At 39.7% G+C, this 27,221-nt stretch overlaps 2 protein-coding genes across 3 annotated transcripts in view; one reads left to right on the plus strand and one right to left on the minus strand.

Annotated features, from left to right (window-relative positions):
- LOC131677846 (serine-rich adhesin for platelets) overlaps window positions 1-27,221 on the minus strand; it is a 694,115-nt gene that overhangs the window by 374,279 nt on the left and 292,615 nt on the right. The window lies entirely within an intron of this gene.
- LOC131677847 (uncharacterized) lies at window positions 12,735-14,458 on the plus strand. The gene is made up of 2 exons (XM_058957913.1): window positions 12,735-14,128; window positions 14,180-14,458. The coding sequence occupies exon 1, from the start codon at window positions 13,086-13,088 to the stop codon at window positions 13,962-13,964; it is 879 nt and encodes a 292-aa protein (XP_058813896.1). The 5' UTR covers window positions 12,735-13,085; the 3' UTR covers window positions 13,965-14,128; window positions 14,180-14,458.

Raw genomic sequence — 27,221 nt, forward strand, 5'->3', positions numbered from 1 at the left:
TAACCGGTAACAAAACTGTTTCTATTTTATATTATTCCACGTTTAACAAGGTACATTATGTAAAAATTGATTGAAGAATGATAGAGATCTATGCACGACAAAATGTTAAAACTTAATTCAATGACAAAATGCCTTAGAACCACACCTTCTCGTATTCGAACAAAGGTCGAAAGGTTCCGTTCGATACCTGAGAAATTTTTACATTAGATAAACTGCAAAATATGTACGATTTGCAACAGAAACAGAAATATCTCCATTCAAATGCTAAAGTTATTTCTTTAAAAAAAGGTTATGTTGTATGTACATTTTCCGAGTGCTGTTTCAAAAGTCATAGCATTTAATATATTTTTTCATATCTTCTCTAGTGCCAGTATCAAAAACTTCAATCGAAGTGGGCAGGGGCTCTAAAATAGTCTAAACGATGTGAAATTTGACATCTGAGCTTACTTTGACATTTGTCATATTATGAAGGAGAAATGCTTTGAGAATTCAAAAATGAATGTTATTTTTGCAGCGCCCTACTTTGCACTCCAGAGGGCGGGTAACGTTCATCAGTCGGCTGACCTCGAATGCCCTGCCTACAAGAGGCCAACTGTTATAGAGATAATCCCGATAAATCTGAATCACTGTGACACCGCACAGCAACTGTTGCTGCAGTCTACGGCAGAAAATATGCGTGACGTCGCATCGTTTTTATTACAGAACCGTATCAAGAACGGGAACGGCCACGAAACAAGTTAAGGGCTGATTGATTCTCCATTCAAGAAGTGGTGGAACATTCATACGAAGGCTTCGCGATCGCCAAAATAAATGGCATCTTCATGTGCAGTTTCTACGCATCTCTATAGTGAGCAGTGGAGCAGTTCAGCCTAATGCTGAAGCAGTTAACTGAACAGTTGATCAGCCGAAAACCGTTAGTCATTAGTGGTGACGTCAAGCCTAGGCTGTGAAGTGGGCCAGTAGGGTAAACAAAATAAGCGGGTGTATCCTGCAGGATGCTCTAGAGAAATTATACGCACGATTGTGTAATGCAGGTTCCGTTAGCACATTGCGGAGAGCGTGAGGGAGTCTGTCATCGAAGTCATGTTCTGCAGTCCTTCCCTGATGGCGAACATGGATTTGAGAGTATGCACGATTGAGAACGTTGACGCAGCTGATCATACAGAAACGATGGTGACGGCCTGTGACTCCGAAATTCCGCAAAAGCTGGAGCCACGCAGTAGACAACGTTCAGGTTACTGCTGAAACGAGATGCCCATAACGCTACGCGCTTCCAGCCAGAAGGCTGGCTCAAAGAGAAGTATCTGAGACAGATAGAGCAGACCGCAAAATGGCGTTTCGGGAAGCTAGGGCCACTTTAAACAGGGAGTCAAGCTTAACAAGTCAGATTGCCACAAGGAGCTGTGCCAAGCAATATGACATGTTCCGTGTCGCTGGCAAAGATGAAGATCCTGTCGATGCCAGCTGAAATGTACCTGGGTAAGCTAAAAATAATCTACCCAAGACATTATCCAACCACCTGACCCAGACACCGTACGGCAAAGAAAAAGGAGCAAACGCAGACAATCGTAAAGTGACAAACGACGAGCTTGCAGAAGCGTCAATGCGACTGTAATCAACGAAAGCCTCCGGTCCTGTTGGAATACCGAACATGATGCTGAAAGCTGCAATCCTGGCATATCTGAAAATGTCCAGATAGGTGCTGCGGAATTGTTTAGATGAGGGCAAAACGGGGGAGCTAGCGGGATGTACGTTGCGTTCTTGACACTTTAATTGCCCTGGAAAGTGAACATTTTGGGTTTGGCGGACGTGTCACTAACGGAGATAGGTGAGACACTTGAAGATGATCTGATGTCAGTGACGGAGACAATAGATGCGATTGAAATTAACGGAATCGAGCAGCAGATCGCTCACCACAAGACGAAGGTGCTGTTGATCAGCAATTGCATTGAGTTTCAGCGAATGCAAATCGACGTCGGAGGACACGTGATTGCATCGAAGTGCGCACTGAAGCAATTCTGAGTGATAATCGACACCCGGTTGAGCTTAACAAACACGTCAACTATGCTTGCTAAAAATCGCCGAGGTCATCGAACGCGATAGCGAGGATTATGCCAAACGTCGGCGGTTTGAGAAACAGCACGAAACGTCTACTAGATAGTGTTTCGTTATCGCTATTGCGGTACGGGGTTCCTTCCTGGGGTTGGGGCACTGGAGACCAGCCGGAACCACGGAAAGCTGAACAGGACATTCCGGCTGATGGCCGTACGCGTCGCGAGTGCTTACAGAACAATATCGTCGGAGGCAGTCTGCGTTATCGCTGGGATGATCCATATCTGCCTCACCCTCGCGGAGGATATCGAGTCCTACAATCGGAGAAATACCAGAAACGTGAAGAAGATGGTAATAATCGGTTCGATGGCGAAGTGGCAGCAGGAATGGGACAATACGGGAAAGGAAGGTGGACCTATCGGCTGAATATAAACATGTCGACGTGGGTCAAAAGAAAGCACAGAGAGGTGAACTTCCACCTGACACTCCCTTCGGACCTCGGCTGCTTCAGGAAATATCTTCAAAGATTCGAGACATAAACCCGGATAAAGTCTACAGAATGGCAAGCGACTTAAACACGTGGAGTGTGGTCTGTATAGTGGAAGCGCAAATAATGACCGCCTTAGAACGGAAATTACAGCGAACAACGGTTTCGGGAGAGCAATCATCGGAGCGCTGGCGAACCACCAAGCCCACGACACCCACTGAAAATTTGCTGCCACTTCCTGAATGTTTAGTATTTTGCAATGAAGTTTTAACAAAATATTATTTTATTGTGTCTTTATAATATAAAAATGAATGAATATACTAATAATAACACAAATGTCCGCATCAACCCTTTAAGAGTCAAGAAAAAGAATTCTTAATTCTGGAAAAATTGAATAACTCCGACATTTTTCGACTAATTTTGATAATCAAAATGTGATTGGACGTGGAAATAAATGTTTTTTATGTATTATTATTAACAAGGAGGTGCTTTTGACAGTCTATTCTCAACCACCAAAGGCATCAGTCACAATACCAGTGTGCTCTCTTCTGCTACCCAAGCCAGTGCAAGCAGTTGCTTTTGTCTTGTGTGCTTTGTCTGAAGAACAAAGGGAACCGTTACTATTATTCTATGAAGATGGCTGAGTCTCGACAACAAAATGTGATTCTTCGGGCCAACACGGTGGCCATTGACTTCCGGTTTTTCCGCATAAGACCGAGTATTGGTGATGTGGAACATTTGCTGAAGAAGAAAATGCAGCTTTAGTTTTCAGACGTCAGCTTCATCCAGTTGGAGCACGTCAGACACGCGGTGCTGATAACGTTCAACAAATTCGTTCAGGCAAAAAGATTCATTTCGCAAAACAACTTGAAACACGTTCTGGATTGTGACACCGCAAAAATCAAGATCCCTGTGTATATGGATAACGGAAACGTGGAAGTTAAATTACATGATTTGGCACCACGTACTTGCAAAGTGGCCATTAAAAAATTCATGTCGTATTTCGGAGAAGTGGAATCAATCACGGAGGATACGTGGAGGAACTACTTTCCAGGTATTTCAAATGGTGTTTTTGTGGCGAGAATGCGGGTAGACCAACCCATTCCCTCCTACCTTACCCTGCAGTACAAAACAGAAGGGGGTGATACCATTATACAACGAACTCTATGTACATATCTAGGACAAACTAACGCGTGCCAGTTCTGTGAACAAACGGCACATTACGGACAACCCTGCCCAGAAACCGCTAAGAAGAGCGCATCTACAGAAAGAAATACCAACACTCAGTCTCCAATATTATTCCCTGAGCCAAAAACGGTTGCCAAATTTGTGGCTGCTGTTCAAGCAATGATGACAACTGCGAAAGCATCGTTAAGTACCACAAACTCAATAGCTAATTCTAGCAACGAGTGACCTACTAGCAATGACGGAGGGTTCACGGTCGTGACCCGAAAGGGAAAGAAGTTAGGAACAACACCTGATCGCGAACATCAAGGCAGTAACCCCGATGATGACCCGGACATGTGCGAAGACGACAAAAATACAAATGACCCCCTTGATATAGTTGACGTGAATGCAAGGATTTCCCCGACACGAAAACGGATGTCCGCGCGCAATGGCAAGTCGTGCGTACGGGATCGATCTTAGCATTAATTGTTTGTTATTTTTATTGTTTACATCATGTAAATATATAAAAGACCCACGGCTCCGTGAAGCTAACGCCTTGAGCCGTGCCAAATAAAACAAATTAAAAAAACGAGGTGCTTTTGAAAAAAACATTTGCATAGTTCCCTAGTAACAATTTAGGTTTTATGGCACTTTTGAAGCACCTCTTAAAACTTAGAATGCCCTTGTAGTGTGCTATAAAACCAGGATTGCTGCTTGGGTTTGCATGGAAAAATATTTTTGTGACGAATGTCTCAGAAAAGGCTTTTGTGCTACAAACCAAAATTTGGAAGATTTTCATACATTGCATTGGTCGGGATTCTTCCACTGTGCATTGTTTTGTGTTGAATTTGACGAGACCTACAACCTATACATATACCTGAAGTTCAAAATTACAGTAGCACCGTGTTATTCACAGTCATTTAAAAAAAAATGGTTGAACTGTTATGTATATGCCTCTCTTTGGCTGAACTCGGGTTGTGCTTGAAATCAGATAAAAAAGAAAATTTCTAAATGGTAAATGACACAATGACAATAAAGAATTCCACTCATACGCCTGGTTGGTACTTTGTGGGCAATTAGGAGAGATTCCTAGTATGTTTTAATAACACAATCCACAGTACTTTCAAGATAATCCATCAGTTTTTTGTACTTCCGAGTTGACGTTTGTAAATTTTGGAGATAACTGTCCACAATCATTTCTGTTTTTACCTCCAGCATGAAGAATATCTCGGGACGTGGTTCAAGACTATGAAACAATAGACCGAGCGGTGCTGTTTACTAGCAGCAAAACGATAAACACGATTGTATATAAGAAGAAATAGGAAGCTCTGTTATCGTCAAAATAAATGTTCCATTTCTATATGATCTAGCTTTCTTATGGCAATTTATTAGATAAAATAGTCCAACATCCAAAACATGTTTTCAGAAATTAAAAAAAAGTTAAAGATATCTATTGTTTTAGGTTTATCCGATGCAGATTACATTAAAGATGCGAGTCGAACCTTTTTAATTTTTTTTTTCTTGATGCATTGCTCCCACCAGTTCGCTAAGTTAACTTTCATGTAAAGTTAACCCGTATGGTGAAAACTATTCTCATGTAAGATAGTTCACATTTTCGACCTAATTTGCATGATCCAATCAGTGTTGATTTGAATTTTTCACGATAAGCCATGATTCTTCGCTATGTTAAAAATTGAATTTCTAATTTGTACGAATAAGTTGCTTGAGACACATTTTATGGGTGTTTACGATAGCATCGACTTGGAAGAACTTTTTGAAGGAATATTCAATTTTTTCCATGTGTCACAGGAAATGCTAAATGATCGTGGATCCCGTTGCCTGAAGATCAACCATACCCCAACCCTCCCGCCAATTAAGTTTACATAATTACATTACTGGGAATTGTTGTCGTTTTTAAATTGATGTTTTTCGGTCATTATATTAAAATTCTTCCTACTGTTTACGTTTCAGCTAACTATTATTTTTCAGCTATCTTGAGGACTCGTTCAATTACAATAAACAAATCAACCTCAATACAATAACTTTTACAACTCACAACTTAAATTGGAAATAATTAAAACATACATTTAACCCCATTTACCTCTTAGTATAGCTGGGGAAAAATAAATTCAAACTGATTTTACAGCGTCGTTGCTACCGTCGCTGTTCCTTCGTCTTCTGCGGTAAATGACTTCACCCGCACAACAACTGCGGGAGAAGGTCTTCCAGGAGCTGTGTTTTCACTGTAGGTTGAGTTCGTATTTGGATCCGAGTCAGAATAAGTTCGGTCACAAATAGCATAAAACCCCTTTTCAGCGAGGCAGCTTGACTATTTTACAAGCTGGTCATGTCACCTATTCCCTTCACACCCACTAGCTTCGACATATATGACAACGCTTCAATTTGCTCTCTCTTACTAACCGTTTGCTTGAATTATTTGACAATAATTCGAAAGTAGGAATCCAATATTATCTGTTTTGTTCCTATAGGTTGTCAATAGAATTAATCCAGTATCTGAATCTAATTTTCTTCCGCGTGTCAGTCAGTAATGTCACCAATATATTTTTAAAGCTTTGCGTGTCATCAGCAGAACAGAAGACTTGTTATCTCATTTTCTTAAATAATCAATTGTCAACAAAAGCTTTACCCAGCTCATGCCTAAGCAAGACGAATGATTTTCCTACGCTCTGCCGCTATCTTAATGCTGAGACGTTTATAAAAAAAACTTGAGAAAAGCTTGCCTCCGTCAGACTTTGTTGGTTGCTTCCTACAATCTCTTGCTTCATACGTTTTTCCTTGCACAGACTACGAGATTTTTTTCAAGCGATACGTGATCTGCATGCAAATTAAGGTACCTTTTTTGCCCGTCAGTCGTGGCAGGGAACCACGTCTAGAAAGCAACCTATGCACTCAAAATGTCGCTCTAACGCAACCTTCCGCCTTGTTGGTGGTGAAGCAAAAATGTGAAACCAGGCATCCAGCGCAGTGATTGCTGATTGATTTTCGCAGATTGGGACATCAACATGTTCCGTGCACTTAACTTCTGATTAGTTTGACAGATGGAAGCGTTTACACTTGCGAAGCATTTACATCAATGCAGTGACGAGATGATTGAAAACACATTATCTCTTACGTTTCTGGTTCTCTTTTTCAAACGACAGTTTGTTCTTACTTCATCAAACGAATATTACCTGCAAAGAAAAAAACACAAAAAAGTGGTTGTTTAGTACCAGAGCAAAAACAGTTTGAGTTGTAGTTTGAAGCTGCAGAGTAAACGTCTTGACTGGAGTCGAGAATTGAGAGTCTCGATAGGAGTTGATGATCACAGACCGTCGAAGGACATTTTTTCGATGAGCTGAAGCAGTTGCTCTGGCACGATGAACGGTAACGAGAAGAACGTGAGAGCAAGGATGCAAAATGCCTACCTTTTCCACGGCTGTAATTTTTCTGCCTACATTCTCATTTCTCTCTCGATGCTGCTGTCATTCGCTAGTGCAGGACGCCCAGCGCTGTACGGCTGCCTGTGTGTAAAGCAGTAACATGACAGAAAACTACTGTCCCCAGTACAGTCACCAGACGCGAGCGGTACAGCTTCGCTTTCCTTATTTTACATTTTTTAATATTTTCAATCTTTTTAATATTTTTATTCAAAAATGACTACAATGAATGCGGCTCATTTACGCCACGGCCGGCATCAACGCTTTCGTGTGCGGGACTCTCCCTTTGACTATGCAGAGAAAAATGTACAAAGCGAGAGAACAAACTTTACTACGCCGCACTCTCACCGAGCAGTCGGAGTACAGCAGCAAAACAAAAATGTATTCTACTGCTGTACGGCAAAATGTACTCGGTTTGACTACTGTTCTGGCAAGAGCTGTAGTGATGCGTCGCTGTAGCGGGCTGTACGGCTTGTGCAAATGTAAATATATCGAAAAAAATGTAGTTTATCGGTACCGTTGGCATTCCTGCGTGAGAGTATAAAGCGTGCAAGCATTCTGCCGGTACAAATTTCCAATAAGATTTAAGCTTAACTACTTCACTGAAATTAAAACCAGGGAAACTGTGAAAGACACATAAGGGATGTTCTTTCAACATGCTTAAGGGAGGGATGTGTGTTGGTTTTGAACGTAAGATTAATTCGGCAACAAGATATTTTTTAATTGTTTTGGCGATAATGGGAGATTTAGTATATTTAGTCAATTTCAATATATTAATGAAATATTTGAACAATATCATTTTAAATTTTTATTGCACAAGATGAGCGACAGTAAACCTTTGGAGGCGCGTCGATAAAAAGTTGCTTTGCGGAGTAAGTCATAACTTAAAATCTACTGTAGCGATCGTTTTGAAGTTTTGCACTACTTTCATCGTTTTCGCATTACTATTGAATTGTTATACTGTATACTGTAAAAAATAATATTGCAAAGAAAGCATCGTTAGTTATCCTATCTTTTTCCATTTTCAGAATATTTATAATTAATTTTGAGTTTGTTTTGAGTAAATGCTACAGATTTAGAGTGATATTTAATTTTGCGCATATACAGTTATACGTGTACAGTAAGACACTTGGGCATTGAGATTTCTTTTTGCGCTACTAAGCTCCTCGTTATGATTAAGATTATGTTATCTAGTTGCAGGACACTAGTGCTGATGTGTCGAAAAGCGGTACTAACTTCGTGGCATGGAAAATTATGCTAAGCAAATAAATTTGACATTTTAACGGTGATGCCATAAAACCACGCGACACAAAAATACTTTTGTTTCCTGATCAGAATTTAGTTTGTTTTCAAATTTTTGCAGTTTGTACATATATTTAACTTATAAAGAAAAGAGGGTCGAAGATATCGCTTTCGAAAAAAGGACAGATTTTGATAAAAGAAAAGGTGAAACAGGGAACGAGAGATTGTCTTTCCCAGAAAGACCGACATGTTTCCAATGATCGTCGTGATGCGAAACCACGTGGAGCGACTGGACGTCCAGGATGATTGTATGAAACAACTTTCCACTATTAATATATTACATTGGGAGAAAAGTTTGCACTACTACTCGCTATTCGAGCGAATAATGCATAATGACTATTGGAAAACTGAAATTTCTAAAAATGAAAGTAGTGGACCGAAATCATTTTCAGAAAGCTGCCGAAGGGCCAAACTGGAGTGTCTGTTGAAAGTTCGGAAGAACTTTTCAAAGGGAGAGCTCATTATGGAAGCATCGTCAATTTCGAGAGCTGCTGACAATGGCTCGAAGAGAAAATATAAGAAAAATGTTGTGAAAAGTATCCGAAAACATCGACCCGTTCAAAGAGTGAAACGTCAGCTGCTTGCGTTTATTGACAGGAATTGCTTCAGGAGGTCGTCGCAGTATCAACACCTGCGATCTAACCACCTAAACCAAGGAGCAGATTTGTACGTTTCATATTATAGTATTGCAAAAATCTGTGTACTTTTGATACTTTTATTTATTTCAATTACAGAAATTTTAATCTTAAGGCGGTTCACCTCTTTTTCGGGTAAGAGAATTTCCGATCCTATGTGCGGAGTTGGAAATCGCACACAGGTAAGCTGCCTACAAGCGAAGACTACATATTAAGAAGACTGATATCTCTTTCCTTCCCCCATACAGACGAGTAGCGACAGAGGTTACAGAGCCTCTATTGGAGAAAGGTAGGAAGCTTAATGTAAAAGTGTATATGTGTGTGTGCATCACTATGGGAAGTACCACCTTCACCCGCAAATTGCATTGCTGTCACTGTCTCCAGATTCTGGACAGAGTCCAGGACAGTCTTCTTGATATGCAGTCTTCGCTACAAGCCAATCGATTTACCAACTACACTATGTTTGCCTCTCCCTTCATACTGATAACGCATCAAATGATTCAACATAGTTCTTGATATTCTTTGAAATTTATTTAGAATCCCGGTCAAGCCCTAGAAAGCGAGTGCCGTTTTTCAAGATTTGGTGTATCACACTGTCACATAAGTAAGTACATCAAATTCAGCTCATGAACAAAACACTATCATATGAGAAGCTGATAGGAGTTCGATTCATTGTAGGTAATATTTCACACAGCGGTTCACATAACAGTCCTGTTTAAGGTGTTACATACCTTTTTGCGAGAAAAAATAGAGGAAAGTTTGATTTTTTATGCAATGTAGTAATGATTTGATGACATTAAATTTATTGTTTATTGCTAGCACAGTTTTCAGTGAAAAACAACAAGCATTAGTATATTCATATTTGGCGGAGTTATGGCCGGTTCTCTTAAACCCTTTTTTGTAAAAGAGACTTGCGGTGATCACAATGGAAGTCCAACAGATCAACTGAAGTCCTAACACTCAAAACATTCCATTAGTATAAGAGTATTCATCATACTTTAACGATAAGCTAAATGCATACTTTTTATGTACGATACGTGAGGGATCATCCATAAATGACGTAGCATTATATGAGGTAGGGGGGAGTTTTGTATTTTGTGATGATGTGACTCGACAGGGGGTAGCGGGTCATGTCATGCTACGTAGCTTTACCCGTTTCACCTAACTAACATCGTTTTGTTTTATTTTTTTAAATTTTTTACGAGGTCAAGGGGGGGAGGTTTACCGTCAAGCTACGTAATGACCAAGGAGGTGGGGTATTTAGGGGTTTGTGACGAAATGCTACGATGGGGGAGGGGGTGTTAAAAATCACTCAAAAAATGCTACGTAATTTATGGATGATCCCTGAACGTTTTTCCCAAAAAACCGATGGTTAGAGCTAAGTTAGCTAGAGCTACACACCTAGAAAAAATCGCATAAATTTACGCCTCCAGACCTTGACATATATGAGCATTAAAATGATTTAGTTTTACGTTTGATTTTAATTTCACATGACGTTGAATTTCGTAAATCATGCAATTTTACTCATAATTACTTAGTTCTGAATGGTTGTAAGTGTAATTTTATGTCATTGCGCCTGTAAAGTATATGTTTCATGTAAAATTAAACGGAACCTGGTAATGTTTCCTCATTTCATGAATTACGGTTTGTTTAATTATGTCATGTTTGCAATTACGTCAACGATAAAATTAATATTTTTTTGGTGTGAAAAAATGGAAAACAAAATTTCATGATAATCGAGTGTTAAGTTTAAAGTTACCACTACTCTTGGTAGACGGAACGTGATTTTCAAAGCGCTGTAACTTTCCGCATTAGTGTTATTTTTGTTATTTAACTTAAGTATTCTAAAACGTCGTTCTATCAGCAAAGTTGTACCTAAATGCAATCTCGAGGTGCTTAGAACACAACGGGCAAAAATACATAAAAGAATTCTTCTGAAAAACTGATCTTTTGGGGGGGGGGGGCTTGGTATTCTTTATGAAAACATATCTTTTTATAAGCATTTTTTTGACGATACAAAAACCGTTAGTCTATATACACTATACAGTCAATTTCTTTGAGCTTGAGCTTGTGCGACCACCCCTGACTACTACTCCGTTATCGATCTGGACTAGCTGAAGTTGCACAGGGAATCAGTAGATAATTATGCTTGGGAGTAGCGGAACATCTTTCAGTGTGCAACTCCTGGTAATCCTAAAGTGTTTATTGATCAATACCGGCACCGGCCAGGCCCGAACGTAGATCGCGGAAGGAAAGGGAAGGAATTGTTAGTCCGATACTTGCTTTTGCTAGAGGCCGTATATACTACTGCGCATTCCACAAGTATCACGGGAGGAGGATATTTGTTAGTAAGTATAGAAGTTAGATCTACTTCTTCTTTACCGACGCCAGAGAGGTGACTCCACTATCTGGACGAGATATCGATCCATCAACTCATGAACCGGGGACCAACGGCTTTACTTCCCTTCCGAAGGAAGACGTGAGACCACAGATTTTTTCACCTCAGAAAAATCTCAACGACCTCGGCTGGGATTGAACCCAGACCAACTGGAATAAGTAGCGGTCACGCTTACCACTCAACCACCGGCGCCGTCATACACTATACAGTCATTTTCCATACAATAAAGTAGGATTTGAACAACAATTTTCTAAAGTTTCATTGCAAATTCTTGAAAATTGGGTGACAGTGAATCTACAGGAGGCACCTTAAAAAAATTGCGGTGTACACCATCATAACGCAAAATCTCCCGGACCAATCGCTGTGAAATTTTGCACAATTTTTCTTCACATCATTGCACAGGTAACAACAGGAGCTATTCACAAAATTATGGTTATTATTATTATTACAATAACATGTTATCTATTTTTTTTAGCGAAGATCGGGTTTATGGCTTCGAAAAGCTGCGAAAAATACAAAAATCGAGTAAAAGAAATCTCCTGTCATTATTCGAGAAATATTGTGAAGAAGAACTGTGTAAAATTTCAAAGCGATTTGTTTTGTAGATTCAGAGTTATGAAGAACATCGAAAAGTTTTCGAAGAAGCGCCTTCGGAGATATACTATATACTAAATATAAAAATACTAAGACTATCTGTATTACCACAACGATTTAAAAAATGTGTCTTTTTACCGAATTACTCTTCATTTAACCTTTTCATAAGATATTCATGTTTCTTCTTCAAGAACTATAGGTTTAAAGAAGCATGAAATTTCCTGTATATACAGAATTTTCAGAGTTTGTGTATGACTGTGCTGTTATCCTTCCTTCAATAAAAATACACAAGTGTAATGTACAAGATGTAGTTCATAACGGATCATTGAGCAAACTTTTTAAAAGCAAAAAATAAAATCCTCAAGCAAAACATGTCCCATTCTCTTTTTGGTTTAAATTGAAAATGTGTTCACGCAATATTGGCTGCTAATGAAACAGATTTTTTTAAATACGTAACGTGATAGACGCGTCAAAATGACAAAAAATCAAAAACCAATCGCGATTAAAAAATACTGTTTGGAGAATAAATGTTTGACTTAGGATCTTAAAAAAGTACAATTGTGAAATAATCTGATTTATAGTTTTTGCAGACTTTTCTTGTGTTATATGCGTACCAATGTACAACTAATCGGTGAAAATACACATTACAGGTTCAGTGTATTTTCACCGATTAGTTGTTTGTGTTGATCGCTCCAGTTATTTTTTTAATATTTGACGTGATTTGTGCCGTTTAATCGTCGTTTATCGTATCAGTCGATCTTAAATTTTGTTTGCGCCCTTGGTATTGTGAAGTTTTAAAGTGTTTTCTACAAATTTTGTTTTGTGTCGTGAAAAAGTCCAGTGAAAATCGAGATTGTTTACATCACCGGACCTGTGTGTAATTACCCACAAAAAATTCACGCGCTCATTTCGCCATCTGCACGCGAGTAGAGGAAAGTATTTCCCACCATAACTTGGCGCACAGTGAGACGAAAACGAAAAGTCGGATCTAGGGCGGGTAGAAAATCGGCATTATGACAAGTGCATGCGATCACTGCGCGAAAACCGTCAAATCGGACGATGACTTTATCGAGTGCATGGGATTTTGCAAAAATGTGGTGCATATGCAGTGCGGTAAACAACTCAACAAGCCGTTCTTGAAAAAACTTGCCGAAAATCCAAATTTATTTGGGATGTGCAATGAATGTGTCAAGTTGATGAAGTTTGCTCGCTTTCGCGACACCGTTTCCTCGCTTGGATGTGTTATCGCTGCTATCGCTGGGAAAACGGATGACGTCTGTGCTGAACTAAAGGCAGAGTTATCAAAAAATAACCAGCAAATTTCGCACCTCGCCAGAAAGGTTTCAACAGCCACTCCAGTCCGGCCAAATTCCGGTACATCTCGACCACCTCAGAAACGTCGTCGCGAGGATGGTCCTGATCCGAGCAGTATTCTTGTCGGCGGTCGAAAGCTAGTCGATAATAGCAACATTCTCACGGTTCCTCCTCCCACTCCGTTGCTCTGGATGTATCTTTCCCGCTTTCATCCTAGCGTTAGCAAGGAGACAGTCGAAAAAATGTCCAAAGAAGGGCTAAACTGCAACGAGGAAATAAAGGTCATTCCGCTTGTTAAAAAAGGCATAGACGTCAGTACTCTGAACTTCATATCTTTCAAAGTTGGAGTTCACCCAAAGTACCGTGAAGCAGCTCTTAACCCTGACACATGGCCGCAAGGCATATTGTTCAGGGAATTTGAGGATAGCCGTACCCAGAACATTTGGTGCCCACCGACTGATTTTCCTACGCCTTCGGAAGCCGCATGTATTCCGCTAAGTCAACCCGGCCCATCAACCCTACAGAGGACTCCGCAACGATTGGCAATGCCACTATACCAAGCTACACCGCCATTGTGAAGGAGTGTCGACGCTGATCGCATACTGGGACGCAATGCAGTTGGTACAATGGAAGCCCTCGATCCCCCCGCTACAGTCGAGCCCTTGCAGCCAGCGTTCAGCAGTCGTCCCGGTCCTGTATGTGTGGGTGGAGAAGGGGTCTTCCAAGCCGCCTTTCTCGGCAAGTATTATACAAATTGTAACGATACAACGGTTAAACCGATTCACGCTTCTAGTTCATCGTCCAACACTCGCCGTAAGCTACTACCGTCCCGTTCCTGCTCTCCGCATCGCTCCATCGGGGTTCAACGCATACTGGGACGCACCGCAGTTGGCACTATGGAAGCCCTCGAGCCCCCCGCCACAGTCGAGCAATTGCAGCCAGCGATCATCAGTCGTCCCGGTCCTGTGTGTGGGATGGGTGAAAGGGTCTTCCAACCCGCCACAAATGGCAAGTATACATCTGATCCGAACACTTCAAGCGCTGATGTATTCTTCGCTTCCAGTAATTTGCCTTTTGCTCTAACATCTTGTGACGAGATGTCAACTATTTCTGTCGCCGATGATGATCGCTGCATTCTGGAGCGCGATGCAGTTGATTCGCCCTCTGCAGAACCTGATCCGTCATCCAATAACATCGAGATTTACTACCAGAATGTTGGTGGCTTAAATTCATCAACGGACAGCTATTTGCTCGCGACCACGGGCTGCTGTTATGACGTCATCGCCTTAACCGAGACGTGGCTCAACAACCGTACTCTGTCTCAGCAGGTGTTTGGTTCAACATTTGATGTCTTCCGCTGTGATCGCAATGCCCTCAACAGCCGCAAGACATCAGGTGGTGGTGTACTCATCGCCGTTCGCCATGGTATAAAAGCCCGAGTGATCAACGATGAGCGGTGGGAGAGCTCCGAGCAAGTGTGGATATCAGTGAAACTTGCCGATCGCAATCTCTTCCTGTGTGTCGTGTATTTTCCACCTGACCGAATTCGTGATTACAGCCTGATCGATGTACATCTTTCCTCCGTTTCTTTCATCACCTCGATCGCTGCCCCATCTGATGATATTGTTATACTGGGCGACTTTAACTTACCTGGCTTGACCTGGTGCCCAGCAAGTAATGGATTTCTACGATTGGATATCGAAAAATCTGTGCTTATCAACAATGCCAGTTGTATCTTGGACAACTACAGTAGCGCAACTCTTCGGCAAATTAATAATATCATCAACGAGAACGGACGTACATTGGACCTCTGCTTTGTAAGTGCCCGGGACTACGCTCCGTACTGCTGCGCCGCTCCGACACCTTTAGTTCAGCATGTGCGCCATCATCCCCCACTACATCTTGTACTCGCTGGTAACCTAGGAGTGAGTTTTGAAGACGTCTCAAGCTCTATCGTCTACGATTTTAAAAACGCTGACTACGACAGCATCGTTAGCACGCTGTTGGATATAAACTGGGACGAAAATCTTAACAATGATGACGCGAACGAAGCAGCGATGACGTTTTCTAATATTCTTAACTACCTAATCGACCGTCATGTGCCAAAACGAACAGTCAGCACAAATCAACACCCTCCCTGGCAATCAACAGTGCTTAGACGATTAAAAACTGCTAAACGAGCCGCATTTAAAAAGTTCTCGAAGCATAAGACACTTGCATTACGAAACCACTACTTTCAACTCAACCACGAATACAAACAGCAAAGCAGACGTGCCTTTTTTAGATATCAGCGAAACGTCGAACGTCAACTGAAATCCAAGCCCAAGTCGTTTTGGAAATATGTGAACGAGCAGCGAAAAGAATCCGGGTTACCATCTTGTATGTCATTAAATGGAGTTTTAGGCACCGACACTAAGGAAATTTGCCAATTGTTTTCCGACAAATTTTCAAGCGTTTTTTCCGACGAGAACCTTTCCCCACAACAAGTCGCTGCCGCTTCAAATCTAACTCCTTCTCTAGGACGAACCATCAACCGAATTTGTGTCGATAATGCTGCCGTTCTTGCAGCAAATTCCAAGCTGAAAGCATCTAGTTCCCCGGGTCCAGATGGCGTTCCTTCGATTTTTCTCAAAAAGTGCATCAGCGGGCTTCTTGAACCACTTCGGCGAGTCTTTGTGCTATCACTCAATACTGGAACATTCCCTTCCTGCTGGAAAGCAGCGCACATGTTTCCAGTTCACAAAAAAGGAAACAAATCGAACATTGACAATTATCGAGGAATCTCGTGTTTAAGTGCAGTATCAAAACTATTCGAGCTGGTTGTCTTAGACCCTCTTTTCTTTCACTGCAAACACTACATTGCAGACGATCAACACGGATTTATGCCTAAACGATCGACAACGACTAACCTGCTCTCGTTCACAACATATGCAATGGATGGATTCGCTGACGGATTGCAAACCGATGCTATTTACATGGATCTATCTGCGGCCTTCGACAAAATCAATCATGATATCGCAATAGCGAAGCTGGACAAACTCGGTATTCATGGACAACTTCTGCGCTGGTTTCGTTCCTACCTCGATGGAAGGCAACTTCAAATCAGCATTAAGGACTGTCTATCTGCACCATTCTTCGCTACATCCGGCATCCCACAAGGAAGCCATCTCGGTCCAGTGATATTCCTCCTCTACTTTAATGACGTCAACATCAAATTACAAGGACCCCGCCTTTCTTTTGCCGACGACATGAAAATTTTTCAACAAATACGGGATAAAACCGATGCCGAGCTTCTTCAGAGGGAATTGGACAGCTTTAGTACGTGGTGTGATCTAAACAGAATGGTTTTAAACCCGAGCAAATGCTCAATCGTTACGTTCACGCGGAAACGCCATCCGATTCAGTTTAACTACCATCTCTTCGACTCGAGTATTCCAAGACACTCTAACGTCAAGGATCTCGGAGTCATCATGGATTCGGCACTAGCGTTCAAACCACATACATCATCCATTGTGGATAAGGCTTCAAGACAGCTTGGGTTCATCTTCCGAATAGCGAAAAACTTTAAGGACGTATACTGTTTAAAATCTCTCTATTGTGCGCTGGTTCGCTCAACACTGGAATATTGTTCTGCTGTTTGGAACCCTTACTACCAGAACGGTGTCGACAGAATCGAGGCCGTCCAACGCCGGTTCATACGCTTTGCACTCCGACATCTTCCTTGGCAAAACAGATTTCAGCTGCCGAGCTACGAAAACCGTTGTCAGTTAATACAGCTCGATACTCTAAGCATCCGGAGGGACTGCTCTCGAGCCCTGTTCGTCTCGGACTTACTGTCTGCCAGGGTGGATTGCCCTACAATCCTCGGACGCCTCGATCTTCAAGCTCGCGTTCGAGCTCTGCGCAATAACTCTCTTCTGCGAGTCCCATTCAGGAGAACTAACTATGGGCGCCAGGGCGCTGTTACCGGACTCCAGCGTGTGTTTAACAGTGTGGCGACGGCGTTTGACTTCAACCTGACAAGGAATTCGATAAAAACTAAAATAATTCGTATTCTGAAATGTAATTAGTTTAAGTAACCACCATTGGGGCCAAGGGGTCTGTTGGTGACGGTACAACAAATAAACAAATAAACAAATGTAACGTGACAGACTGATGCCTTGACCGTATTCATAACATACCCATAGCATCATTTAGAACCGCGAGCAATCTTATTTTTGCACCCAAAACTTCTAATGAAGATCTGACTTCTTTTCCAAAACCCAGCTTATATTGGTTATGGCATGAGAATTACCAAACGCAATATTTACGATAAAAATACAATTTCCCCACTCAATTTTCCATGTTTGCCTTCAATCCACCCCTGACAGCGAATGGAATTTTCGCTTTTTTCTCTCACTTCCACGGAAATAAACTGGTGATCGCTGTGAAACGACGGCGGGTGTGCAACTGAAGGCCAGAAACGACTTCATCGCCGGTGCTGAAATAAAAACAACAAAGTGTACGAAAATGGAAGACTGCCGAGGGTTTATGCTGGGTGGTTTGGTCTGACTTCATTTTTATTTTTTATTTTTCGGAAATAAAGTGACGGAAGATTAAGATGCTCTAAATACGTCTTTTCGAGAGTAATTGATGCTGATGGAGATACTTTTTATGTACTAGCCAAAAGTGGGCAGAGAGGTGGGAAAAGTCGACGAATAAATTTGACTGCTTCGTTTGGCACTGGTACTTGTTATTTTAGTGTGAGACAAGGACGTTTAAATTTTTAATAATCAAGCTTTGCTGGCATAACGGCTTCGGAGCAGAAATTGAGAGATCAGATGTTTATGATCTCTCGACGTGCTGTGCAAGTTTCATTGTTGCTTTTTGTTACTTAAGGTTTTGGGAACAACGATTTGAATTCGCTGTTTTCCATTGAAGTATTTGCTTCAGTTTTCATAACATTGGACTAGATGGCCATATTCAATATATAGAGTAAAATAAGGTAAATAAGTCGATCATTAACGCAATGTTTGTTCAAATTAAGTGGAATTGATTTACAGTCATGGGTCGTATATATAAAAATTTCGCAAACAGTTAGTCAAACTATCTACCAACATCATGCATGTGACGATATATTTTCAAACTAATTCTGCTAATCTTAATTTTTCGTCTGGGTTACCTCTTTTTTACACGATCATAATGGAATAAGAAGATTATAACAAAATACAGTTATTGTAACAAATTGTGTGATAAATTAGCTCTGGTTCGTATTGAAAACAACAGAAAATTATAACAAGTGTCAACACGAGATATTTTGATAGTTTTTGGTTATAAACTTCTGATCGGGTATATTTCATACTTCACTCAGTATTCGCTGCACCTGGTGATTTCGATTCCAATTAAGATAGCGTCAAGTACAGTCACACCTTACTTGTTTTTATACAGACTTCCGTGTGCATACACAAAGGAACGATGGGACCTGAAAATACACCTAATCTCTATCCTATGTAAAATAATATATTACATCATGGTTGGCTCGATATTGAGAACATTGAAAAGCGGTATTTATCAGAAACAGTTCAACAGTTCATTTACATTCGTTCTATGAATACTCACCCTCTGGTAAAAGGCAAACTTTAATGATTAGAATGCGTTGCGTTATGCAATCCAACCCGTATATGGAGCGCTATAGCTGAACGCAACGATGTGTTGACTTTCAATTGGATTAGTAATTATTGTCTAAGCTGATATGAGTTTGCAGCGACGCTATTTGTTTTGAGATTAAACAGGGCTCAGCTTTCAAACAAGCCAGCGTCCCATATCTCTATAGATTCACTTGATTTATCACCACATCCCCCATGTTGCTATAGCAATGTTGCACTTGCACAAGACTCGCTAGGATAAAGAAGCGGATGGATATGAATATTTGCTTTTCTTATCATCGCATTAACGTGCGACAGAGGAAGCACCGCACTCACCCAGCCATCCGTGCGCATTTCAAGATCATCCAATATACTCTAAAAGTAAGCAAGTGATGCTGTTCTGCATGTTTCGCCACTGGTGCTGCTGCCGGATGACATACAGTTTATCGTCATCGTGAATGCTCATAATTTGCCCTGGCGATGGTTTCCTTCTCTTCTAGCTTGCAGAAAATCTGCCAAGCTCCAAACGGCATTCCGGCGAGAGTCTGTTGGTGTCGCCAAAAGCAGTTTGTCTTTATTCACTCAAAGCCTGTGACACTTGAGTCGAAAATATGTTGGTAGCCCGAATAGTGTCTCACACTGGCACAGAAGGCAAGTCTCGTATTCTAGAAAATAGATTGAATTTTCATAGGAAATTTGTGCATTGGGCGTTTTGCACCTTCTTAAACTCTTGCACATTCACTTTAACATGGGGTTACTTGATACGTTGGCAAATTTTCATCTGAAGGCATTGGTAGCTTATATTTGTGCTGGAATCTAATAGGACATTATATTGTAATAAATCAGTAGGGTTGGTGCTCCTATAATTGAGGTGTACCAATAGTTGCAGTAGTGGGTTATACGTCTAACTAAGGTACCAACCAACAACAAATATTTTTTTATCGATTCATCGCACTAAAATTATGCTACAATAAAACTGTTATCCTTAAAATTTGCTAAAATACCTATGGAAAAAAATCATTTTCGTTGAATTTTGAGCTCCATTGCACCTATAGTTGACATAGTGTACCTATAGTTGCAAGTCCCATAAGAAATCAATGGGATTTGCAACAATAGGAACCGATATTAGCGATTGCATCACAATTCATACATTTGCTCCTATAGTGGTACAAGCGGTTTTGAATACATAAATTGGTTATTTAACCAACTTTATATTTTTCCTATGAAGTAGGGTTTGAAAGTTTTCGTTTAATGTATTAACATTGCCCATAGGTATATTCATCAATTTTTTAGCAAAAGTTTTCCTTTAGTATGCGACTATTGGTACATCCACCCTATTTACTAATATTCATGGTTGCTGTTACCATTTTTGGTGCAACAAAAAGTTATACATACAAGTTATACATCACGTTGCTTTTAAGTGAAAACATACCATATATGGATCTCATACACCACACTTTTCACGTACATTTTCAATGTAGAATACATTTAAGCTTTCAATATAGGGGTCTCGTTTCAAAATATCGGCTGTGGCGCAGCGTCAAATTTTGAACGTTAATAGTTTCCATCATACTTAACAGAATGATTTGATTTTTAGGCCAATTTGTCGAAAATATCAATATTAATTCGTCAAAAGGGCGAAAGTGTTTTTTGTAAACAAACTTGTTTCGCTCATTAGTCTGCTGCAGAGTGGAATTTCATGAAAAATATGCGTTAATGTAAATTTTTACCCTTCGTAGAAGTAATTTCAATTGTTTTCTGCTTTGAAATTATAGTAAATTAAGAAACCATCAAAATAACAGTTTGTTTGCAAATCTTATTCGCCCTTTTGCAAATTTAATATGGATATGTTCGTCTATGTAGTATTAAAATTTGGAGTATGTATAACATGCACTAATAACGAAAAAAACTGTGTTTTGAAAAATCTTTCGAAAATTACTCGGAAATGGTGAAAATTTTCAAAGTACCTCGATCAGAGCCGTCAATATGGTGCACCAACCGAACACTTAAGTGACGAAAAGCTTTAAATATAAGTCCGTTACAGATTTGTTTCTATTATCATTCGTATTTGGCTGCTTGGGGCGAACGGAGGACTGTACAATACCGAGAAGAAAATATGTATGCGCTGTACACGGCTGGTGGATTAATCAGTTTGGGTCATTACGTGCTATTTACAGAGGCTATCATTTTCATTTCCGATGGTTGGAAGATAGCATAAATACACGAAAAAACCGATTTTCAATTATCTGACCGAACCTCGTTGGTGATTGGTTCCCGCTAATTTCATGCACCGAGCCGCAAATCTTGTTAAATGTCCGAAGACTGTATGTCAACACCGGGAGAGAAGGTTATTATTAGGATTCATTTTCGTGGATTAATTTATGCAGCTCCATGCTAGTAATCAGGACCAATTGTAACAAAACTCTCCCAACCGGAGAACATTTACTTTGGCAAACAAATTAGCCCTTTTCAGCGCTATCAAACCAATCGAATGAATTAAATTTGAAAATCTTTTCCTTCGTCAACTAATAATGTGACTACGACTAACGATTCAGTATAGGCACCCCATTTCAATATTTCGAAAGAAACAGAATGTCGAGTTTTGAAAGTTTGTAACTTTCATTTTACTTAACCAAATTACACAATGTTCGCACTAGTCATTCAAAAATACGACCAGGAATCTTCTATTAGATTTGTAAGTATGTATATAATATATGAATAAAGAAAAATTAATTTTCAGAAATCAACTATTATCTGTTCTGTCATTGGCCAGTATTGTGCGACTTGCGCATGCTAACAATTCATTTCATCGTTAGCCACGTCTTTTTTTCGACGTTAAATAATGCAACGATTATAAGGTACAAGGTTTGTTTGAATTTTTCTTCATTCGTTTACCTGCTCCCGACAGCAGTGGTAGCAGCAAAACAGGGGCAGCAGCGGCAGAAAGTGCAGACTATCAAAAAGTACACCCGCCGCCAACTACATGTGTGTGACACCGCCAGGCTGGCTTCGTTTCACAGACAGGAAAGATTTTAATGCGGGTGCCGAAAAGCAAAAAATCACATACACGAGTACTAGCGCTTCCGGATCGTTAAAGGTAACCGTCGTGGATAAGAAACCGACTTGGTATAAGAAGGATGCAGCGAAAAAAAGATCACTGCGCACCTATCAAGAAAGCTGCCTCGAAGCTCACCGCCAGCAAGAAGTAAATTCGCGCGTCCCAACTGTTGTCAAAACAGTCCTTTTCAGGACAAACAAAATCTGGTGAAGAGTTATTAGTGCAAATTACCCGTTAATACTATTTCTCATATTTCTGGCTTGTAAACCTATCCAAATTGTGATGAATACTAAATAATGGAGTTTATTCATCGGCAAACGTAATGCGCTTTTTAATTCCAACAAAAATTTAAGGGTTGTGTACAAGACACGACCACAGATACATTGAAAATTCAGCATTAACACCATGCGCGATTTTTTTTCCATTACATATTCGTCCTAATAAGGACGGTTTCCTAACAACTATGTTTTGGGATACGGGACGAGAATCCTATGAAACAGTTCGAACCTAGCCATCGATTCGTTTCTGCTGCATACACACAGACGAACATTCCTCTTTCGTAGCTCACGTCAAATGAGCACAATGTACCACAAGACGATCACTTTTATCAACTTTTTGGTGCAGATGGAAGACCATCCTTTTGTACGACAAATAAAAATATTTTCATCATACTTTTTGCTGTGGCTTTCGCTTAGTGGCAGGGTTGCTACATTCACTGATTTTCTGAAAGGTTTTGCAAAAACCATCGGGTTGATAGATACCAATTTTGAAAAATATTTGCGTATGATTCACTGCATTGGTAAAGGTACAGAATGAACAAGTACAAACTTAATACAAGTTAATAAAAGAAATTTTCTAATTGAATTATTTTTTTATATATTCGTCCTAATAAGGACGGTTTGCAAACAACTATGTTTTGGGATACGGGACGAGAATCCTTTAGCGGACCTTACACGTTCAATATTTTTACGAGTGTTGACGATATTGTCACAATATTTAAATCCTATTTGAAATCCACGTCGTCAATACTCCTTTTTTTCATTGCACGTACAATGCTTTAGTCAATACTGTCTAATATTGACAAAAATATTGAACGTGCAAACCGGCCTTTTGAAACAATTAGAACCTTGCCGGTGATTCGTTTCTGCTGCATACATACCGATAATCACCAAGGCCAACAACAACGCCAACAAAAACATTTTTGTAAACAACAACGCCAACAAAATCATTTTTGTAAAGAATAATTTGAAATATTCCTCGCCCAAATCACTTTTTGTCCGAAAATTCCAATGAGTATCAACATATTTGAAGTACGGGTTCCTTATGTATTCTGCATCTCTCCGGTTATGTCCCTGACATTTCCCGCCCTTCTTTTTAGGGAGGACCGATAAATTGGTATCTGGTTAATCAGATAATAGCTGTCTAGCTCACTAGGTCCAAGTTTCCCGTTTTGCATATACAGAGGAACGGAAATTCACGTAACAATTATATGAAATAAAAGTATACAATGCATGTTTGTATTCATATAATTGTTACGTGAATTTGTGTTACGCGATATATAAAATATACGTAACTTGTACCTGATGAACCAGATCTTTTTATCGGATTGATTAAATACTTAAATTTTCCTAGAAAAAAATAATAAATGTATTTTCAACGTTTCAAAAAAAATAAAGTGTTCAAATATATTTCTCCAATTTATATACAACTTTTATTAAAGGACAAGACTAATTCGCCGTTTTAACCAGTAACATGCAATATTTGCAAAATCTTTGCAGAACGTGACAGACTGATAATTTGTCCATACGTCGATCTTTGAAAAATGGAAGCAAATTGAACATGAGTTTTATATATCTTGCAAATAAATTTATGAAACACTTACGTTAAAAACCTCTAATTTGGAAATTCCAAAGCAATGATCATGTTTTCGGCCATTATATGTTTAATTTTTCACACATGAAATCCACGTAAGCTGGATTATAACAGGTTGACATCGTTTCACATAAGGCTCAAGAAACCTTTTATAAGCATGTGTATAAATTGAACGCTTGGTAGTATGCGTAGGAAAAATTATGTTCAGCTTTGCCACCAGTTTGTTCATATAAAACCTTTTCAAAATTCTAAAAGAAGAACATCAGTCGATTCATTAGATTATCACGATTCAAATTATGCAAAATAGTTGGTGGTAAAACAATTTACCAAGCGGAATGGTGCTTTTGAAAAATTGGCTATGGTTTTTTCATTACGCAGTTGTGAGGAGTTTCCCAGCACAGTGTGGTAGTGTGACAAAAATTCACAGCCACTTTTTCAAAAGCACCATTCCGCTTGATTAATTGTTTTTCCATCAACTGTTTTGCATAATTTTATTCGTGATAATCTAATTAATCGACTGATGTTCTTCTTTTAGAGTTTTGAAAAGGTTTTATTTTGATAAACCGGTGGCAAAGCTGAACACAATTTCTCCTACGCATACGACCAAGCGCTCAATTAATATACATTAGACCTCTCCACATTTTGAAAATTTTTGAAATATACATGGGTGAGCTCAGATTTTTGTTCTAGGTGTAAATTCAAAAACTTTCGCCAAAAATTACTTGATTTGCACATGATTTAGAGGTGCCTCCAATCAACAATCGTGTTTTTTCTATGTTTCCATAGAAAAATCACTTACACTCTGATTCTATAGGCCCTACCTGCCCACATATCATCAAAGGTTGTTCCTTAGACATATCTTAACATGTTTTAACAAGTGAACATAGCTCTAATTGCAATAGAAAATTGGTAACTGGAACTATATTCGTGGTTAAAACATGTTACGATATGTGTAAGGAACAACCTTTGATAATATGTGGGCATGTAGGGCTTATGAAATCAGAATGTAAGTAGAAATGTCAAAAATTTGATTTCATAATTTTTCAATAGTTTAAACACTACCGATACGAGAAATAAATGTGTGATACCAAAATAAGACAAAACAAAAACATCCTTCTGGTGTACAAGCCCGCGGAATATGTCAAGTGATCTTTCTATGGAAACATAGCAAAAACACGATTTTTGATTGGAGACACATCTAAATCATGTCTTTATTAAGTAATTTTTGGCGGAAGTTTTTAAATTTATACCTAGAACAAAAATCTGAGCTGACCCATGAATACTTTAAAACTTTTTTCAAAATGTGGAGAGGTCTAATATACATGCTCAAATTCTTGAACCTTAAGGGTTGTGTGCTATTAACATTGACTCTGCACGATTGCCAGAAGTGATCCGAGTTTGACCCGGAGACTCCCGTTTTTCGGAGCGATTTTCGGATCTCCGGGGTTTACTTAAATTTCTCTGGGTCTGAACTTATTTAAGCAAGTACAAAATATTTAAAAAGTGTAACCAGTGCTTGTATCGCCTCTTGGGTTCAGGTTTTTTTCCCAACAGTCCCTTTGTTTCAAGGTTGCCAAGATGCAAGCTTTTCGAATCTGCCACAACAAAAACAGGGGAAATGAATACAAAATCAACTGAGTTACAATTTCGCTATTCTGTTATATACCTACTATAATCGAAATCCCTGAAAACACCGTAGTGTGCTCTCCACGCGATACCGTTATAGTACTTGCTTCACTCTTCCTCTCCTGTTATCTATCGACGAGAGCAATTGTCGTTCGCCTTATCCTCCACCGCGTGAATGACTGGTGCTTTTGATTTTTTTTTGCGGTTAGTAGGGGATGTGAAAATGTACACCTAAATAAACCGACAACACTGTACACAAACGTGAACTCAAACGAGAACGTGATTCAAACATGTCATATCTTATAATCGTTTCATGGTTTAACGTCAAAAAAGGAAGAGCAAAAAATGTAATTAAATGCTAACATATACTGGTCCAATAATACTGGCCAATCATGACACAGCTAATAATTGATTTCTGAAAATCAATTGATCTTAATTAATGTATGTTATACCGACATAGAAAAATAATAAAAGATTCATGAACATTTTCCAGACTGATTGGTGCAAACATTGTCTAATTCCGTTTAGTACAATGAAAGTTATTTTCCTAAACTTTATCTTCTTATTCTTCCGAAATTTTGAAAAGGGGCCCCTATCTTGAAACGTTAGTCGTAGTCACAGCAAAGTGTGCACTTTGTTATTCATAAAATAAGAACATTAAAATTATACGACAGAAACTGTTCGTTTATCACGCCTGAAAATAATTGGTGGAAAGTAATGTTTTCCTGTCGATCCTAGCCACGTTAACCTAGCTCCCAAATCAAGTGTCACTATTTTCCTACCTTTGTAATAGGAAGACAGCACTCGCCCATAAAGTTTGGAATCATTGCTACAACGTCAGACAACAAGTAGAGAGAGGGTGGTAGACAATGTTTTAGAAAGCTTTTAAGATAATCATTATTTATGTGCAGACTGACTGCACGGAAACGGGCGACGAAAAATGAAACACTTGCCACATCACCGTTGAGGGGAGCACAGAAAGAGTCCATTCTGCCGCCTCCACTCTCTTGGAAATTGGCGCATTCAGCCACGAGCTTTTCCGGAGAATTTTGTCGTTTTCGGGTTACAAGATCTGTTATCAACGAGTCACTTGAAATGATTACCACAAAGAAGAATACCGGCAAGAAGCGATTGTTGATTTTATGATTTATCCCGTTTAGTAAGCACCAACACCAGCTAAAGCTGGCAACGAGGAATAATCTCACCATTACTGCAGGACCCACTCGACCATTCTGGGAGAAAAGGAGCAGGAAAAATGCGATCTTTTTACTCCGATAAATTTATAGCAAAATGCTTCACAAACAGATATAAAATGGGGAAATGGCACCCGGGTCGGATGAATACTGCTGGCTGTGCGGGATAAGACAAAGAAACCCGGAAATTACTGCTTGCTCATCACTTTTGTACCGATTTCCCGACTTGATGCTTCCGCATCCCATGCCAATGCCACTTAGCTAGGACGGGAAAAACTTCACCAAGGGACACCACCACGGTAGGTCGACTGCAGCATTTCTACTGGTGCTAAAGTGTGTAAGTGTATAACGTGGTGTCGAACGTTGAAGTGTCCCAAACGAGGCGATTTACTATGGTTTGATTTCGATGCACTTAGGGGTGCTATTTGGATTTGGGTGATCAGATATTATTTATCATTATTA

Source organism: Topomyia yanbarensis, chromosome 1, assembly GCF_030247195.1.
Source record: "Topomyia yanbarensis strain Yona2022 chromosome 1, ASM3024719v1, whole genome shotgun sequence".
Lineage (NCBI taxonomy): Eukaryota > Metazoa > Arthropoda > Insecta > Diptera > Culicidae > Topomyia > Topomyia yanbarensis.

Bases quoted from the DNA above. Each gene is read 5' to 3' on its own strand.
- LOC131677847 (XM_058957913.1), top strand. From the start codon at position 13,086: ATGACAAGTGCATGCGATCACTGCGCGAAAACCGTCAAATCGGACGAT.